The 19,427-nt window shown below is 44.0% G+C and overlaps 1 protein-coding gene across 2 annotated transcripts in view; it reads left to right on the plus strand.

Annotated features, from left to right (window-relative positions):
* Window positions 1-19,427, plus strand: part of LOC126354597 (solute carrier family 22 member 7-like) — a 190,160-nt gene that overhangs the window by 136,188 nt on the left and 34,545 nt on the right. For both annotated transcript variants that reach the window (XM_050004348.1, XM_050004349.1), the window contains one exon: window positions 12,674-12,888. In XM_050004348.1, the coding sequence (XP_049860305.1) occupies window positions 12,674-12,888 (215 nt within the window). The remainder of the gene's footprint in view (window positions 1-12,673; window positions 12,889-19,427) is intronic.

A 19,427-nucleotide genomic window follows, 5' to 3' on the forward strand; every position in this document is an offset into this window, starting at 1 on the left:
TCCTTTACACCACAATCATATAGCGAGGAATACACAGTCCTGGCATTTCGAAAAGTACCGCACCGTGCTCCGAAAGAAGCAGTGCCGCATCGCATTACTTCGTGAAATGACGCGCTGTACCGAGTACTTCCGAGACTGAACGAGGAAAGTCGAGTACGGCCCGCATGCAGCCAACACCGGCCGCGTGTGGATGTTGGCAGACGGTGGCCAGCTCTCAGCTGCAGTGCCGTCTAGGTAAATCAATTATGTTGACTTCACCTGCTTGCATTCATATTATGCTGCAGTCCAAAAGCACTCCAAATAAACTTTATGAACTTTAGTTGAAAGAAAGATCTGATTTGCCCAGTTCGTGGTTGGCCCACAAGTTATTATTTTCGAGCCAAAGATTTTGTTTCAAATCCAACACAGGACCTCAAGCCACAAATAATATTTTGAGTCATCAGTCTTGTTTGATACAGCCCACCACGAATTCGTCTTCTGCGGTAACCTCAACATCGAAAGGGTGCAAAAAAAGGGCAGCTCGTTTTGTATTATCACGTAATAGGGGAGAGGGTGTGGCAGATATGATACGCGAGTTGGGATGGAAGTCATTAAAGCAAAGACGTTTTTCGTCGCGGCGAGATCTATTTACGAAATTACAGTCACCAACTTTCTCTTCCGGATGTGAAAATATTTCGTTGAGCCCAACCTACATAGGTAGGAATGAATATCAAAATAAAATAAGAGAAATCAGAGCTCGAACAGAAAGGTTTAGGTGTTCGTTTTTCCCACGCGCTGTTCAGGAGTGGAATGGTAGAGAGATAGTATGCCTGTGGTTCGATGAACCCTCTTCCAAGCACTTAAATGTGAAATGCAGATTAATGATGTAGATGTAGATGTAGAACCTCTTCATCTGAGAGAAGCACCCTGCGTGCACATTAGTTGTTATATGTATTTGCTTCTCTTAGTTCCCTTACAGCTTTTACCCTCTGCAGTTCCCTCTCTGACCATGGGGGCTATTTTCCCTGATGCTTTAGCACATACCCTATCATCCTAGTCCTTCTTCTCAGTGTTTCCCATAAGTCTCTATCTTCGCCAATTTTGCATAGAACCACCTCATTCCTTACGTTATCAGTCCAGCTGGTTTTCACCATTCTTCTGTAGCACCACACCTTGTACGCTTTGATACTCTTCTGTTCCAGTTTTACCCCAGTTCATGATTCACTACCATTCTATACTGTGCTTCGATCGTACATTCTCAGAAATTTCTTCCTCAGATTAAAGTGAATATTTGATACCAATAGACTTCTCTTGGCAAGGAAAGTTTTCTTCTTCTGTGCTAGATTGCTTCTTATGTCATTCTTGCTATGACCGTAATATGTAACTTTGCTTTCAAGGAAGCGAATTCCTAACTTCGTCTAATTCGAAATTCCCAATTCTGCAGCCTCATTTCTGCTGCTCGTAATTACTTTTGTCTTCTCCCGGTTTATTCCATAATCTGTACTCATCAGACTGTTAATTTCATTCCACAGATTCTGTAATTCTTCCTCACACTCACTGAGGATAGCAGTTTCATCACCGGATCCTGCCATTGATATACGTTTCACCTTGAATTTTAATTCCACACTGGAACGTTTCTCTCATTTCCGTCATTTGCTTCGTGAATGAGGAGCCTGAAAAATATGAGCGAAAGACAGCAACTCTGTCTTACAGCCTTTTTAATTTGACCACTTCGTTCATTGTCTTCCAGTCTTACTGTTCCCTCTTGATTGTAGCGGATACTGTATATTACCCATCTTTCCCTATGGCTTACTCCATTTTGTACTGCTGAATACTTTTTCTGGATCGATGAATGCTAGGAGCATGTCTTGATTTTTCTTCAGTATTGCTTCCATTATCACGCGCAACGTGAGGTCTGCCTCTCTGGTGCCGTTATCTTTCCTAAAGCCAAACCGATCATCATTTAACTATTGGTAATTTTTTTCCATTTTTCTGTATATTATTCTTGTTAGCAGTTGTTAAGCCGATTGTGCGATACTTTACGCATTTATCCCACCTTGTTGTCTTCGGAATTGTGTAGATGATATTTTTCTGAAAGTCTGATTGTACATCGCCAGTCTCACATTTTGCTAATTACAAGTGTTCAGTGGAATCTTATTGGGTCTGTTTGACAAGAATCTGATTGCAGCTTGTTTGTGATACTGTGGGTGATTTAAGCCTGCATGTATTGTTATGTCTGTTGTAAGTTCTTTATATTTGTCAAATATGAGGTGTGATGTATTTCCTTATACTTGTAACCTTTATTTACTTATATATACTATGTTTTATGTAAGTGTTATATTTTGTTTTAGGGTTTATCTGGCATGCATATTATATCATCCATGTACCAGTACCCGTACATGATCTAGATTTTCTTTATTGTTCCATATTCAGATATCAGTTTTTCAATATGATTCATGAAGATCTTGGCTAGTGCTCTTGAAATAGGTGAATCGTTGGGTAAACCTCCATCTTATATTTAGTACTCATGGTAAGCTACAACACAATTTTTTATTGTTAACTGCAACAATTTTGTTTCATCTTACTGTTTATTATGTAGCTGGTAGAGTGTTTACTGGGTTTCATCAATTGGTATGATAGTTACATTAATAGTGATGCAACTGTAAATGATTTTTACATAAAAGGATATCATTTTTGCTGTGCATGGGATTTTTATATTTGTTATGTGTTTTATTAGCTAACTGGTACTTCTTATTATCATATTTTCAAGTTACTAGTATTGGGTGAGCTATGATTCCATTTGTTTTTCTATCAGGTATGTGGGACCTGTTCTGAAATTTACTGTTGGGCTGGCATCTCACTTCAGGAACCTGAACATTTTCTTGAAGAAATCTCTGTTTCTTCTTGTTTCAAAGTGTATGCTCCAAGTTTCTGAGTGCATTTTTTGATGTGTTTATATCTGTTTATTGGGTTTGATTTCAATTTTTTAATATTATTTCTGGTGCCTAACTCCTCTTTCTTCGATGTATGCTTTTGTTTCCATGAGCACAACAGTACCATCTTTGTTCAATTTTGTTATTATAATGTTTTCTGCTTGCAGGTTTACTATAGATTTTTGATTCATCTCAATAGTTTCGGAATTATTTGCTGTCTTTTTCAACTGTGTTGCTGCGATTTTAATTATTTTTTTTTATTAATTCTCTGGTCAGTCCTATAGTTGCATTACTGTGATCATTTTCTTCTACTGTGGTGAGAATATAATCAGATTTTATAATGTGATTGTCTATTTGCTGTTCAATTGTTGGTGGGTTAACGATGTGTTTTAAACCTTTCACTGTGATCTGTTACTATTTCCTTTTGAGCTGTTTTGATCTTTACATTTTTCTACTTTGGCATAAGACTATTACATTTGCAATGGTTGTTAAATCTGATGGTTTACATGATTTTAAATGGATAAAGATGAATCTTCATCAACTAATAATTTAGGCCGATAGTGAATGCCGGACAAGACATCATTAAATTCTTCATTTGTTTGTCCACATGTCCATAGTTGCTTTACAGTTATTGAAGGTGTTTTAATTCAAATTTTGTAACTACTAGAGGATACATGTTTGTGCCAGCAAACGCATTTCATCATATTGAAATACAACATCATCAGTGGCCTATAATGAAAAATATTTACATGTTGATTTTTAGATCGAAAAACAGTTCTTTGCAGAAGATGCTGACTTATTCATGGCATTTCATGCCTGGTTTTTCGCTCACATTAGGAAATCCCACCTGGTTGCAAGTTTTCACGTTATACTTTCGTCTGTCACTGTTGATTCTGGCCTAATCCTACACTGCTTTGCAGAACTATGCATTACTGATGGTAAACAGACTACTATATAGCATTACTACTGTTTATTTGTATCCTTGTATCTAAATATGTATTACGTGATTTGGGTAGTGTTACTAACTTTAACACTATTTTCTCTGTGACTTAAAACTGTTCTTTTCTTTCTGAAGAATGTCATTTGGGTTGTTTTTCATTTAATCGTTCCCAAGTATTTAGTTACTGTTTAAGACAAATGAAGGAGTAGTGACAGAGGTGAAAATCGAATTTCTGGGAAGGTGAGGCAGATTTGTAGTGGGTGGATGGAGGAGGCAAGAGGAGTGAATAGTGAGAAAGTCCTGACAGAAAGTGAGTTGGAGGAAAGTGGAGAATAGCAAGAGGTGAAATGACATGAAGTGGGAGCATGAGAGAGTGAAGGATGTTAAACGGTATGCATTTTTTTCTATGTAATTTTTTCACTATTTTATATAGTATCCTGCTTCCAATATTTATTTGGGCATTAAGGTACTAGTAGGTACGTGGAGATGCTCTGAAATTTACTACTGGGAATATTTGTCTCATGGACAAATGCATTCGCAGCTTGCCCCAATACTACAAATTTGAATGTGATACGACAGTAAGAATTACCAGTCAGGTAATAGAAGACATCAGAAATTAAAACTTTGTGCGTGAGATTGCAATCCTTTCAACTAGAAAGCATATGGAGTTGGCTCCCTGTTAATGAAACCACCAAACTAACTGAAGAAAACCTGAAAACACACAACCAACCACCTCAAACAAATAGAGGGAGCAATAAAGTCGTTATATTTAATGACACAACACTAATATATTGATGTCTGTACAGCAGTGGTTTAATGGCGATGACATCCTTCTGGATGAAATGCTCCGGAGAAAAAGCAGTCCCCTATTAGGATCTTAGGTAGCAGTACTCAGGAGACTGCTCCCATCAGAAAAAAAAAGAAATAAATGAAAATAAAAATCTGGCGATCCGCGGTTCAGAGACTGGACTGGCAAATTTGTCGCTTGGGTAGACAGGGTAACGAAATTGAAAAGAGAAATGGACATGTTGTAGTTAAATATAGATGACATTAGTGAACTGCACTGGCAAGATGAACCGAATTTGTGGTTGGGTAATTACTAGATTCTTCTTTCTTCCTCTTATTGTTCATCTTCTTCGTGGTCTTACCCCTTGTCTTCATGAGATCAGCATGTTATTTATTGCACTGCGCTGCGATATGTGCTCTCTCTTTTATTTTTCATAGTAACTGAGGATGGGTCGTCGGCTGGTTTTGTTTTGAATCCAGCGCACAATGCAGTACCGGTTGCTGGTGGTATGGATTTCAAGTGTACGTCTGCGCCAAGCTGTGTGGTCTCGACTATAGTTTATTAATGTTCGTCGCAAGACTGGCTGGGAGTAGTCAAATCACCAGCAGATCTTCGTAGGATATGCTTGGCGGAGGATGTCACATGAACATCAGGTACCCCAATGGCTTGGCGGTATTCTGGGTAAGCTTGGTGAGCGAAGTTTACCTTCTACAGACTATCCCTTTTTCACACTCGTCAATGAATGATGACGGTACATATGTAAGCCGACTGGACTGAGAAGGCAGCAGGCCACAGTTCCATATCCGGTTTCTTAGTAGACACGGTACTTGAAAAACATACATCTGGTCGATACGAGTGAAAGAGTGACTCGTTGAGTGTGTGAAGTGAATTCGGTGGTTGTTAATATGTTTTCAAGTGTTCACCACTTACAAGTCACGGATTAGTGTCTTGAATTCCGGGCACCGACTGTGTCATGGGAGCTGGTTGTCCGATGCCAGGCGGAACTGAAGTCACCTGAGAACATTAAATAGTCATATCAGCCTTGGAAGAGCTACGCGATTTCCTCTGCAATAAAACATGAACGTTCACGACGTCCGTCCGTGCCAGAAGGTGTGTATATGTTGATGAGCCTTATGCCCAACGCTATGTGCACTATTTCTTGAGCCCTGGCGAGATTGTGCATATCGTCCACCACTATTCCTTCCCGTAGAAGTATAGTGACATTGTGTTGGCCATCAGCATCACCAAACGTGGTGTGGGCTCCTTGCATCTGGGTGTCTCATCACAGTCACCAACAGGGGGAAGGGATCAACACTGATGGGGTGAAATCCCTAGAGTGGTGTCCAGCACGACGTACGATGAGTCATCTGCACAGTCATCTGTTCGGTCGCCATGAGGTACCGCTGACTGTCGATGGGTTATCTCAGCTATGGCTGTGGGTGCAGACTCCACCGTCACTACCAGCTGGTAATCTGCTGCAGGTATCTCCATGAGATTCCACCTTACAGAAGCGTTGGGAGGACTGAAGCTGTCGCCAGTGCGATCTACATTGTGTGGTGCTACTGCGGCCTTTGTATTGCCATCACTGCTGTCAGACTGTCCGCAATCCGTTTCAGACGTTTGTAAAAGGCAGTCATCTGACACAGTATGTCAGAATTTCTTGTGTCTTTGCAGGGAATGCTGTTTGTGGTCATGTGTTTCAGCATCCGAATGGGGGTGGATTTCTTCGACTGGTCTGTTATTGGGAAGAAAGGCTGCGGTCGTCAGTGCCCATCATCTCTTCCATAACCTTCTGCAAGATTGACTGTTATCTATCTTGCGAAAGAGGTGCCATCATAGTGGATGGATACAGTACTTCGGACTCCACCATGTCCTCCCTGTCAGGAGCATCTACCTGACGAGTATGGCCAACATCAGATCGTAACCGGTCCGTAATTGTGGGGGGAGAATCGTGATCATAGGATGATCACAATCTCATCTATTGGGATTTGAGCAAGTCACCAGTGTAGAAACGCTGAACTGTTGTGTCCTTCTTGGCCACATCCAGAGCAAGTATATGGCTGTCTGTCGTACTTAATAATCGCCCTAGAGCTGCTATTTTCGGAGTAGCCTGCCACTTGTTTTGTCAATTCAGGTTTAATCTTTCGTAACGTGTTGAGGAACTGGTGTATTGTGAAAGTGGTCCATTTTTAGTCAAGTGGCTGACATCTTTGCTATAAGATTGGGAAGCCACGATGACATCGTCCAGAGGTATTTTGAATGGGATTTAGATGACTCACATCGCACAGAAGCCGAGCCTTTCTTGATCGATAGAGACTGCCCCAGTGTTTGAATTTAAGTCTGTTTGCGTTGGCGTGCACGATTCTGTTTGCACACTTCATCACTGACGAACTTGATGTAGACGGAACTGCTCATAATAGAGAGATGGATACCGAATATGTCTTGTGAATCACTTGTAACGTCGTAATGTACGAAACATTCAATTTCGGAAGTTCATGGCCGTGCATGATCGGGTTGGAAACTAAGCTTTATAGTGGTTTGTCTGTATAAATGTGCCATGTTATATAAGCTGTGATGGACTCTGAATTAGCGGCGCCGAAGTAATAAAATACTACTCGCACACGCGACTCTACAGACAGGACATAACAGAGGACATCCGCTATTCTTCATTGTTGAGTACCAGCTGTCTGTTCGTTTGGGTCCAGATGGTAGCAAGATCATAGTAGCAGGTCTAATAAAGAACCAAAAAAAAAGTGTGTGGGCGAACTACAAGGAACAGTGTAGTGATCATATTAACAAATGTAAAGTAGAGATGAAGCCAAGACCAACTGCAGAAGTGTAAGTATATATATATATGTCCTAATTCCACCACTGAATGTAAGCTCTCCAAATGACTGAAGAGACTGTAATAATGGGTAATGAGACGATGTAAATTATTTAGTCAATTAACAGAAACGAAAATTTAATGGTGATGAGGAACAGGAGTTCGATAGCAGGTAAAGCAGGAGAAGGAAACATAAGGAGAATAGAGAATGACGGAAAGGAATGAAAAGAGGAAAGCTGAAATAACTGGAAGCTGTTGAGATTGAAATGGAGCATTATTAGCGACTGACTAAAATAGAGAAATTAAAAAAGAAATTGCAGAAAAGAACAATTATTAAGCACTCTTACGGCAGTCTGGTACTAAAGAAAGCCTGTACACTGGAATGTAAGGAAAAAATATATATATAGAAAAACTATATAGACGAAAGAAACTTGAAAACAGTATTGCGGAAACAAAATAAAAGTAAATGAAGGGCAATGTAGTTGGATTAATCATTCCATACTTATGTAGTCAATTCAGGGAATGAGGCACTAAAATTAATATAGTTTTAGTACCTGGGCAGGAAGCTAACAGTGGCCAAAGCAGAAAGGATATATGTAAAATATAGATTGGCAACAGCTAGAAGAGTGTTTCTGAAAAAATGAAGTATTTCAACATCTAAAATAAATTTAAGTTTTCTGATAGTAATAATCATGTTAATTTGCCTCCGGTAATTGTGTACGCTAAACTGTGCAGATAAGAAGAGAAAAGAAGCTTAGGAAATGCAGTACCACAGAAAAAAGCTGAAGATTAGATGTGCAGGTCGGGTTGTAGATACTGCTGTGTTCTGTTAGAAGAACATGGCGATCCTGTTCGTAGAACTGATGAAAAACTGCCTATCCTCTATTCCCAATTAACAGATTCATTTAGTAGCCTTCCATGCTAAATTACTTCTGTCTCGACCGTAGTCAGAATTGGACCCCATCTTGTGTAGCAGGAGTTCCAGAGTGCTAAGTGCAATAGTTCGAGGAAGCAACAGAGGAATTCTGTAGATCACAATCCCAACAGATGTGATAAAAACTTGTGTGTATTATTCCAATAAACCACAAATAGGTAGCCCGTTACATCTTCATTTCAACTTGCACACACACACACACACACACACACACACACACACACACACACACACACTCACACGCTGTTGATGGTCCTATCCCGAAGAGTCTTGCTGCAAGGCGAGACAAAAGGAACAAATAATTGTAACATAAACGAGCGTTTTTATACTTCATCTAGCCCTTGATTAAAGAGAGAATACACTGAGATATTCCTCAAAATGATGGATAGCCACGAGAATTGAGTAGACTGTAGTCCAAAGAGGGGCAGTAAAAAGTACTATTACGGGAATGTAGCTAGCCCAATAAGATGCAAACCATTGCATTGCTATTAATTATGTACCAAAATAATCGCGATTGCATTACAGTGAATACTAAACAGCACTAAGTAGAGCTGTAATTTTCATAGCTGCTAGTAACAACAGTAAGCATCCACGAGGACATATAAATGGCATCGACACTTCCGCTATTGAAGTTCACGATACGACTGTAACCAATAACTGCAAACGGCTAAGAGCGAGAGGGCTTCTCTCGTCTGTTTTGTTACAGGGGGCACTGCATCTCACTTTGGAATATTATTCGATGCGACCCATGATGCACATTGATGGAAAAAAATTATACCCTCTTTTAGAGCTTTCAGATTCACTCAAGAATTATTGTTGCAACAGTGCATATGGAGTGCATGATATGATTAAATTTAGAGATTAATAGCACAAGCGGTTCAGAGAGAGGTACCAGGTACTGACATGTTGAAACATCCATCTTAGTATGTGGCGTGGCGTCCATGGCCGACAACTCAGACGTTGACACTGATATCCAGTCGATGGTGCAGATGGCGAATACTGTCCGGGGATACGTTATGCCACGCCTACTCGACCCGTTCACGTAATTATATAAGAATTGTTGGGCAACGAGTCGCACGAGTCACTTCTGGTTCCATCATATCCCATACGTGCTCGACTGGAGACGAGTCTGGAGATCATGCTGGTCGGGGAAGTCTCTGCAGTGTTGCAGAGCACGTTGAGTTTCAAGGGCAGTGTGTAGGAGAGCATTATCCAGCTGGAACAATACATCACCTTCCTGCTGCAAGAACGGGAAAAGGATGGGTCTAAAAACGTTCTGTACGTAACGAGTGCTGTGGTTTGTGCTTCTTATAAACAATCAAATAGAGCAAGAGTTGTAGCTTCTCGCACGCTGGAGCATAAGGCCTGGGGGGGGGGGGGGGGGGAGTGTGTCTTGGACGAATGCACCCTACGAGACAGCACTCGCTGCATCTACGTCGCACACACAATCGAAAATCACTTGCATGCAGGCAGAATCTGCTTTCAATGTTGAAGAGCATCGTGGGCCAGTCGAGCTGTGCACGCCGATGCTGTGGCGTGAGTGGAAGACGGGATAGAAGTGAGCGTGTTCATAGTTTCACTGCTAAAAAAAGGTTCGTAACAGTTCGTGTTGACACGTCTGAGCACACAAGCCATCTTATCTGTGCTATGATGGGCGTACGATATGCCACTGCTGTCCTGCAATACGACGCTCCTGGCGGGCGTCGGTGGTGCATGGATGTCTAGAACCTCGTCGACAGATGTGAGAATGAGCACGTGACCACTGATATCACCGTCGTTGCACAGCCGTTGCAGCACGTCCAATTTGCCACTCGCTCATTTGGCTGTAGAGCATGACTGCGTCTCATTGGCACGCTTACCTGCTTGCTTTACTAGTTTGCACCACGTTGACCCTTCTGGCCGTGAGCATTCTCTATTAAAGGGTGGACACAGATGGCACTCTGGTAGCTATGCAACTGTGCTATCTGTTGGCGCATTGAAATCGTTATCAATACTTCCATTATGCCCCAGGTGGCATATGTCGTCATCGTATCAAAATCGACGCCGTCTTTCCAGATGTACTACACTACTGGCCATTAAAATTTGCTACACCAAGAAGAAATGCAGATGATAAATGGCTATTCATTGGACAAATATATTATACTAGAGCTGACATGTGATTACATTTTTACGCAGTTTGGGTGCATAGATCCTGAGAAATCAGTACCCAGAACAAGCACCTCTGGCCGTAATAACGGCCTTGATATGCCTGGCCATAGAATCAAACAGAGCTTGGATGGCGTGTACAGCTACAGCTGCCCATGCAGCTTCAACATGATACCACAGTTCATCAAGAGTAGTGACTGGTGTTTTGTGACGAGCCAGTTGCTTGGCCACCATCGACCAGACGTTTTCAATTGGTGAGAGATTTGGAGAATGTGCTGGCCAGGGCAGCAGTTGAACATTTTCTGTATCTAGAAAGGCCCGTACAAGACCTGCAATATGCGGTTGTGCATTATCCTGCTGAGATGTAGGGTTTCGCAGGAATCGAATGAAGGGTAGAGCCACAGGTCGTAACACATCTGAAATGTAACGTCCACTGTTTACAGTGCCATCAGTGCGAACAAGAGGTGACAGAGACGTGTAACCAATGGCACCCCATACCATCACGCCGGGTGATCCGCCAGTATGGCGATGACGAATACACGTTTCCAATGTGCGTTCACCCCAATGTCACCAAACACAGATGCGACCATCATGATGCTGTAAGCAGAACCTGGATTCATCCGAAAAAATGACGTTTTGCCATTCGTGCACCCAGGTCCGTCGTTGGTCTCCGAGCTGATAGTCCATGCTGCTGCAAATGTTGTCGAACTTTTTGTGCAGATGGTTGTTGTCTTGCAAACGTCCCCATCTGTTGTCTCAGGGATTGAGACGTGGCTGCCCGATCCGTTACAGCCATGCGGTTAAGATACCTGTCATCTTGACTGCTAGTGATACAAGGCCGTTGGGATCCAGTACAGGGTTTCGTATTATCCTCCTGAACCCACCGATTCCATATTCTGCTAACAGTCATTGGATCTCAACCAACGCGAGCAGCAATGTCACGATATGATAAACCGCAATCGCGATAGGCTACAATCCGACCTTTATCAAAGTCGGATACATGATGGTATGCATTTCTCCTTACATGAGGCATCACAAAAACGTTTCACCAGGCAAGGCCGGTCAACTGTTGTTTGTGTGTGAGAAATCGGTTGGAAACTTTCCTCATGTGAACACGTTATAGGTGTCGCCACCGACGCCAACCTTGTGTGAATGCTCTGAAAAGATAATCATTTGCATATCACAACATCTTCTTCCTGTTGGTTAAATTTCGCGTATGTAGCACGTCATCTTCGTGGTGTAGCACTTTTAATGGCCAGTAGTGTAATCCCTTCTACGGTAGTGTGTATCAATTGATTTGTAAGGTTACGTACAGTTTGTATCTACCATCAGAAATGCAAATTATATTTTGTTGGAACACACTCTTTGTCAGCGACACAGGACATGGACGCAGTTGCTCCTATTGCACACCTTGTGGTAGGCTAGAGAGTCTCTGGTCTGCAGGATTCCTGATGAGGAAGTAGTCAACAGAATTCTTTTGAAAGTGAATTTATGGCACAAGCTTGGTAAAGGATGGGATCGGTGGATCAGTTGCTAGGACAAGTCTTGGTGCTCCAAGAAGTACTCGACTTGGTTATGGAGACAGGAGTGGAGCCTAAAACTTGTAAAGAAACCCTTCTCGAGCATTGACTGCAGAAAGCAACTACATATAGGTGAAGTTTGCTACATTTATGCACAGATAAAGAAAATTCCATAGGGTACACTTGCGTGAAGAGCTGCACAAACTGAAAACTTGACTGACAACTATTACAAAATCAAGAGAAAAAACTGGGAGTTTTTCTGAATTAAAAAGTTGCATACAAGTCAACATATTTCCTGACTAGCGGATAATCTATTTCGCCCTCTTATAGCATAACGCTGTCTTAGTACTGATACTTCATGAATTACCAGCAATGCATCAATCAGTTTTCAACAGGGAACGACCAAAAGAACAGCAACATATCCGACAATTGAAGATTTTTGTGGTGAAACACAGGTCACAGTAAAATAGTCTATCACATTAGGACGTACTGTATAATCAAAATAATTGTTTGAAAACTAATCAAATACAGATTCATCAGTTTAATATCAGAGTTAAAATATAACTACCTTAATTTCTTAAGATATTACATGAAGATTTTTTTCCACACAGGTCAGCGGGTTCTCTTGTCCTTTACACGCTACTTTTCCACAATAAAAGTTTTGGAGGGAATCCTTTCGTTGCATACGTTGGCCAGGGTGTCTTGATGATGGTTTCTTGCACACTGGCACACTTCATTGGAAACCATCTCGGCAGACGATTTACACACTGCCTGGTATTACTGATTAGCGCCCTTGTTTCTTTCATTCTCGTGGTGCTGACAACAGGTACTGAACTGCTATGACTCTTCCTACTGCATGAAACGAGTATTTATCTATTTACCAAATTTTTCTATGTATGACATTGTTGTACTTATAATAAGTAAGAAATAATTTCACTTTTGACAAAAATATGACCAACAAATTATTAACATTTTCTGTTATATTTGGTGTTAATTTAGCTTAACTAAAAAATAAAAAAAACTAACGCTGGTTCAAAAGGCAACAACTTCATCTACGTATAGAATACCAAATACTTACAGTGGACTTGAGGTCAAACTTATAATCTGCTGTGTGCAAAATATAGTAACTTCTTGCCTCTCTTCCATTACTAAAAGGTAACCCACAAAAAACTGAAATGTACTATCAATTTGGGAGACTATGTTACTGTCACTGAATACAGATGAAGTTAAGCCTCAGAATCTCTGCAGCGATACGTTTCTTACGTTTCTGGCTATAGATGAAATACGTACCCATCAATAGTTAACCCATTCGTTACACGTGAAACAATGATAGTATATTACATGATGATAATGATGTTTGTTTATGGGGCGCTCAGCATCATGGTTACCAGCGCCGGTACAAGTTCCAAATCTTTCCATTTCCAGTGTCGGCACTGCCCGAATGATGATGAGGACAACACAAACACCCAGCTCCCGGACGGAGAAAATCCCCGTCCCGGCCGGGAATCGAACCCGGGGCCCCTGATCCAAAGGCAGCGATGCTAGCCACTAGACCACGAGTAGCGGACGATATATTACATGTGCTCATCACTTACAGAAGAAACTATTCTTTACAAACTAGACAACTTATACAACAGCGCTACAAAGAGTGAAAACATAAATATTTCTCCAAGTTTTCAATGACCATACAGAAAATCTCCATATTAAGAAAAAGTACATACATCTCATGTGCATGTACTCGTAATATCGTGTTGTTGTGTCACACCTTGAAGAGAGAAAAAGACACAGGATGAAAAAGAATCGATGAAAAAACCGGAGTAAACTGAATAGTAAGAAAATGCTGTTATCGACGTGAGTTTCTTCCGGACACTGTAGTGTTTTACTAGGTGCGGTACTACACTCTAGCTTTTCTTTTACCTGAGAACCGGCTCACACAGCCATTTATAGTGATCACACAGCTTCACGTGCAAATCAATAGCAGTGCAAGTTATTTCTATCACATGTAGGATCTTTCTATGCCGTCAATTTTGGATCTTCATTGAGAGTTCCTTGATGTTTTATGGAGGTTAAACATTGAGGCTATTCTTCAGATTGTTGTTGCCTTTCTCTCCTGTTTTGCTTCTCATTCCTGTTTCCCTCGAGCCTTCTGCTGCTAATCGGAGTTGCTAAAGAAGCAGGCGGCCATTTCGTAGACGTTCGAAGTGTGTATTTTGCCCGAGCGCCTGGATCTTCGGGTTTTGCGAGAACTGCGTTTTTCTGTACAAAGAGGCAGCAGTTTCGCCGATGCGTTCATGAAGATGTTGAACATCCTCAGTTTTGTGCCCGATCTCAGAAGTGAGACCGCGATACAGAAGTAGTGCTATCATAATCGAAAAAAAAAAAAAAAAAATAATGGTTCAAATGACTCTGAGCAATATGGGACGTAACATCTGAGGTCATCTGTCCAACTAGAACTTAGAACTACTTAAACCTAACTAACCTAAGGACATCACACACATCCATGCCCAAGGCAGGATTCGAACCTGAGACCGTAGCAGTCACGTAGTTCTAGACTGAAGCGCCTAAAACCACTCGGCCACCAGCGCTATCATTATCGCTCGGTTTTATAAGGTTCGAAGTCTCATGACACACTTTTCAGCAGTGGTGCCCAAAACCATCGCAGCATACTCAAGTACCAGAGGTTGGTTGGTTGGTTGCTTTAAAGAGTAAAGGGACCAAACTGCAAAGGTCATCGGTCCCTTGTTTCATAAAAACACAGAGCACAGTGAAACGATCCACCAGTCAGGCTTAGCACTAAAATAAAGATTCCGGGGAAAGAAAAGCCCCAAGGTCAATGGTAAGACACCACAGAAAACGGAGCACAGCAACAAAAACAACACAGAGAAGAAAGGCAGAAGGAATTAAAACTATACAGCAGAGGACTGTGGCTGGCTGATCACGAAAACAATAGGATGAGCTAGCCACTCTGCAACATGTTAAAACCTGCAGCCTAAAAGATTAGGGTGGAGTCGAATTACAAGACAAAACGAAGTAAAATATACAGCTCAAAAGAGGGTGACACAATAAATTTAGAGGGACCTATAAAAGCCACTTGCTCGAATAAAATTTAAAACACGATCTGCCATAGAGACATCGTCACCTAAAAGAGATGATAAATCACCCAGGAGATTAAAAGTTCGCCTGAGGGCGGTTAAAAGAGGACATTCCAATAATATATGGGCCACCGTCATGTTTTCACCACAGCGACAATGAGGGGGGTCGTCTCGACGCAGCAGATGACCATGCGTCAGCCAAGAGTGACCAATGCGGAGCCTACACAGAACAACAGAATCCCTGCGAGAGGCCCGCATGGAGGAACCCCACACAGTCGTGGTCTCCTTTACTTGCCGCAGCTTATTAGGTGCAGACAGAGTGCGCCATTCATCTCCCCACATCCCAAAGACCCGACGGTGCAAAACCTTTCGGTAGGACGATCTCCAGCGTCTGTTTACGGGTAGCCTCTTTGGCTAACTTGTTTGCGAGTTCATTTCCCGTCATCCCAACGTGTCCTGGGGTCCACATGAACACAACCGAACGACCACGCTGTTCAAGAGCGTGAATGGACCCCTGGATGGCACCAACAATGGTATGGTGTGGGTAGCACTGGTCAAGAGCCTGCAGACTACTGAGCGAGTCACTGCAAATGACGAAGGACTCTCCAGTGCTGGTACGAATACACTCAAGGGCACGAAAAATGGCTGTCAGTTGTGCGGTGTAAACACTGCAGCCTTCTGGCAAGGAGCGCTGGTCGACATAGTCCGCATGAGCATAAGCGTACCCCACACGGCCATCAACCATCGAGCCATCGGTATAAAGAACCTCTGAATCATGGTATGCGTCGAGGAGAGCAAGAAATTGGCAGCGCAAGACTGCAGGAGGAACTGAATCTTTTGGCCATCGGGAAAGTTCCAGCCGAAGCTGCGGCCGATGAATACACCAAGGTGGTGTATGTGGGTGGACCTGAAAAGCAGATGGAAGAGGCAACGACTCGAGTGCACTAAGGAGTGACCGAACACAGATGCCAATGGTATGGCCTGATTGCGGCCACCGGTGTGGGATATGGACTGCCGCATTATCGAAAAGGAGATGGTAGTTAGGGTGATTGGGCGAACAATGTACGTGGGCAGCATAGTTGGCTAAGATTTGTTGATGCCGAATGTGGAGCGGAGGAACCCCAGCCTCAGCAAGGAGGCTATTAACAGGACTGGTGCAGAATGTTCCTATCGCCTGCCGAACCCCACAGTGGTGAATGGGGTCCAGCAGTTGCAACGCTGAGGGCGACGCTGAGCCATACGCCACACTCCCATAATCCAGTCGGGACAGCACAAGGGCTTTGTAGAGCTGCAGCAGCGTGTTACGATCTGCACCCCAAGTTGTGTTGCTGAGGCAGCGGAGGGCATTCAGATGCTGCCAGCACTGATGCTTGAGCTGATGAATATGTGGAAGCCAAGTAAGCTGGGCATCGAACAGCAATCCCAGAAAACGGTAAGAGTCAACAACCCTGAGCATGGCATCCTGAAGATAAAGCTCAGGGTGGGGATGGACAGTTCGACGCCGACAAAAGTGCATAACACAAGTCTTCGCAGGAGAAAATTGAAACCCGTGGGCTGGGGCCCACTCCTGCGCCTTGCGTATGGCTCGCTGCAACCTACATTCTGCAACACTAATGGTGGAGGAGCTGAAAAAGATGCAGAAATCGTCAGCATATAACGTGGCTGAAACAGACGACCCTACTGCTGCTACAAGGCCATTAATGGCCACAAGGAAAAGGAGCATGCTCAATACAGAGCCCTCTGGAACGCCATTTTGCTGGATATGAAGTGAACTATGGTATGTGCCATTTAAATTGCGGAATGTCCGAACAGATAAAAAGTTCTGAATAAAAATGGGGAGAGAGCCTCGGAGACTCCACCCGTTTAACGTGGCGAGAATATGGTGCCGCCACATTATATCATATGCTCTGGAGAGGTCGAAAAAGATGGAGAAGACGAGGTGTTGGCGCCTAGAAAAAGCAGTGTGGATTGCAGACTCAAGGAAGACCAAAGTATCAGCGGTGGAACAGCCCTGACGGAAGCCACTCTGGCATGGAGCCAGAAGACCCCGAGACTTGAGCAGCCAACACAGCCGTCGACTCACCATACGTTCCAGTAGGTTGCACACAGTATTTGTCAAGCTGATGGGCCGATAGCTATCCACATTAAGCGGCTCCTTACCAGGCTTCAGCACCGGAATGATGGTACTTTCTTGCCACTGCGACGGAAAGACACCGTTGCCCCATATGAGGTTGAAGATGGCAAGAACACATCGCTGACAGTCCGGGGACAGGTGTTTCAGCATCTGATTGTGGACGCCATCTGGCCCAGAGGCTCTATCGGGGCACTGTGCCAGGCCACTATGGAGTTCCCATAAACTAAATGGGGCGTTGTACACCTCAGGGTGGCGAGAGGCAAAAGAAAGCCATTTGGCTTCCGCCCGGCGTTTTAGCGTGCAAAACGCAGGCGGGTAGTTCCCCCGACGCAGAGGCCCGAACATAGTGCTGTGCAAAATGCTCGTTGATTGCATCGCCATCGGTGGATACCGCCCCGTTGATGGTAAGCCTTGGGACACCTGTAGAGTGCTGCAATCCAAACATGCGCCGAATCTTCCTCCACACCTGGGAGGGTGAAGTACAGGAACCAATGTTGGAAACGTACCTCTCCTAGCACTCCTGTTTATGCCTTTTGATGAGCTGCCGGGCCTGAGCATGGAGACGTTTGAATAAAATGATGTTCTCCAAAGACTGGTACCGCTTATGTCGCTGAAGAGCCCGCCGACGTTCTTTAATGGCTGCAGCGACCTCCGGAGACCACCAAGGCACTGACTTTCGCCGGGGGCACCCTAACGAACGAGGAATGGCATGTTCCGCAGCAGAAACAATCACTGCAGTCAGTGCCCCAACCGCCACATCGATGGTACCGTGGGGGAGAGAGTCAACAGTGGCAGCAGAGGAGAACATGTCCCAGTTTGCCCTGCTAAATGCCCATCTAGGCAAGCGTTCAACGGAGCGATGCTGGGGTAGTGAAAGGAAGATGGGAAAATGGTCACTACCACACAAGTCGTCATGGACTCTCCAGTAGACCGATGGTACAAGCCCTGGGCTGCACAATGACAGATCTATGGCCAAGAATGTGCCATGTGCCACACTGAAATGTGTGGCGGCGCCAGTGTTTAAGAGGCAGAGGTCGAGTTGGGAGATGACATTCTCGACCTCTCTGCCTCGGCCAGTAACCTTCCATCCCACAGGGGATTGTGGGCGTTAAAATCCCCCAGGAGAAGAAACGGCGTGGGGAGTTGGTCGACAAGTGCAGCCAATTCGGTCAGGGAGACTGTACCACATGGAGGGAGATAGACACTGCAGACGGTTATGTCCTGGGTAGTCCTTACACGGACAGCCACAGCTTCCAATGACGTTTTAAGGGGCACAGGAGCACTATATACAGAGGTAAGGACATACACGCAGGCTCCACCGGACACACAATTGTAAGTGCTATGGTTGCTGTAATAACCCCTGTATCCACGAAGGACAGGGGTCTGCATTGCTGGGAACCAGGTTTCCTGGAGGGCAATGCAGAAAGCAGGTGTCATGCTTAGAAGCTGTCATAGCTCAGGGAGATGGCTAAAATAACCGCCACAATTCCACTGGAGGATTGTACAAAGTGTGTCCTGTAGGGGCATGAAGGCACAGAAAATGCAAATTACTTCACAGAGTCACATGCTGCCTCCGACTGAGTGACTGACGTCGCAACTGCCATCGTTTCTGAGACGGTGAAATCAAGGTCATCAGGGGACGCAAAGAGCTCGACCTCATCCTCAGAGGCTGAGCTGACAGGAAGCGGTGGCGCGGGAACCACTGGGTCCTTAGGCTTCTTAGAGAGCTTCCTCTTCTCTTTCTTGTCTTTGGGAGGAGGGTTTGCACGCTGGGAGGGCTTTCCTGACACATTGTCAGGAACAGAGGAAGAGCGTGAAGCCCTTCGACAAGCTGCTGGTGGCTTCCTCAGCCACTGGCTAGTGTCTTGCGAGACACAGGTAAAATCCGTGGAAGGGACTCCCCCAAGGGACCCCTTGCGAACGAGTGAGGCCTGAGGAGGCTGTTGCCTTTCCGGCCGAGCAGCCAGAGGAGGCTGGTGCTTCTCCAGCTGAGGAACTGGAAGAGGCTGTTGCCTCTCCGGCTGAGCAGCCAGAGGGGGCTGGTGCCTCTCCGGCTGAGCAGCCAGAGGGGGCTGGTGCCTCTCCGGCTGAGAGGTGGGGATGGATGTCCCCAGTTGTTCGGGTCCACTGCTCTCAAAT

Source organism: Schistocerca gregaria, chromosome 3 (assembly GCF_023897955.1).
Source record: "Schistocerca gregaria isolate iqSchGreg1 chromosome 3, iqSchGreg1.2, whole genome shotgun sequence".
In the NCBI taxonomy this organism is placed as follows: Eukaryota; Metazoa; Arthropoda; class Insecta; order Orthoptera; family Acrididae; genus Schistocerca; species Schistocerca gregaria.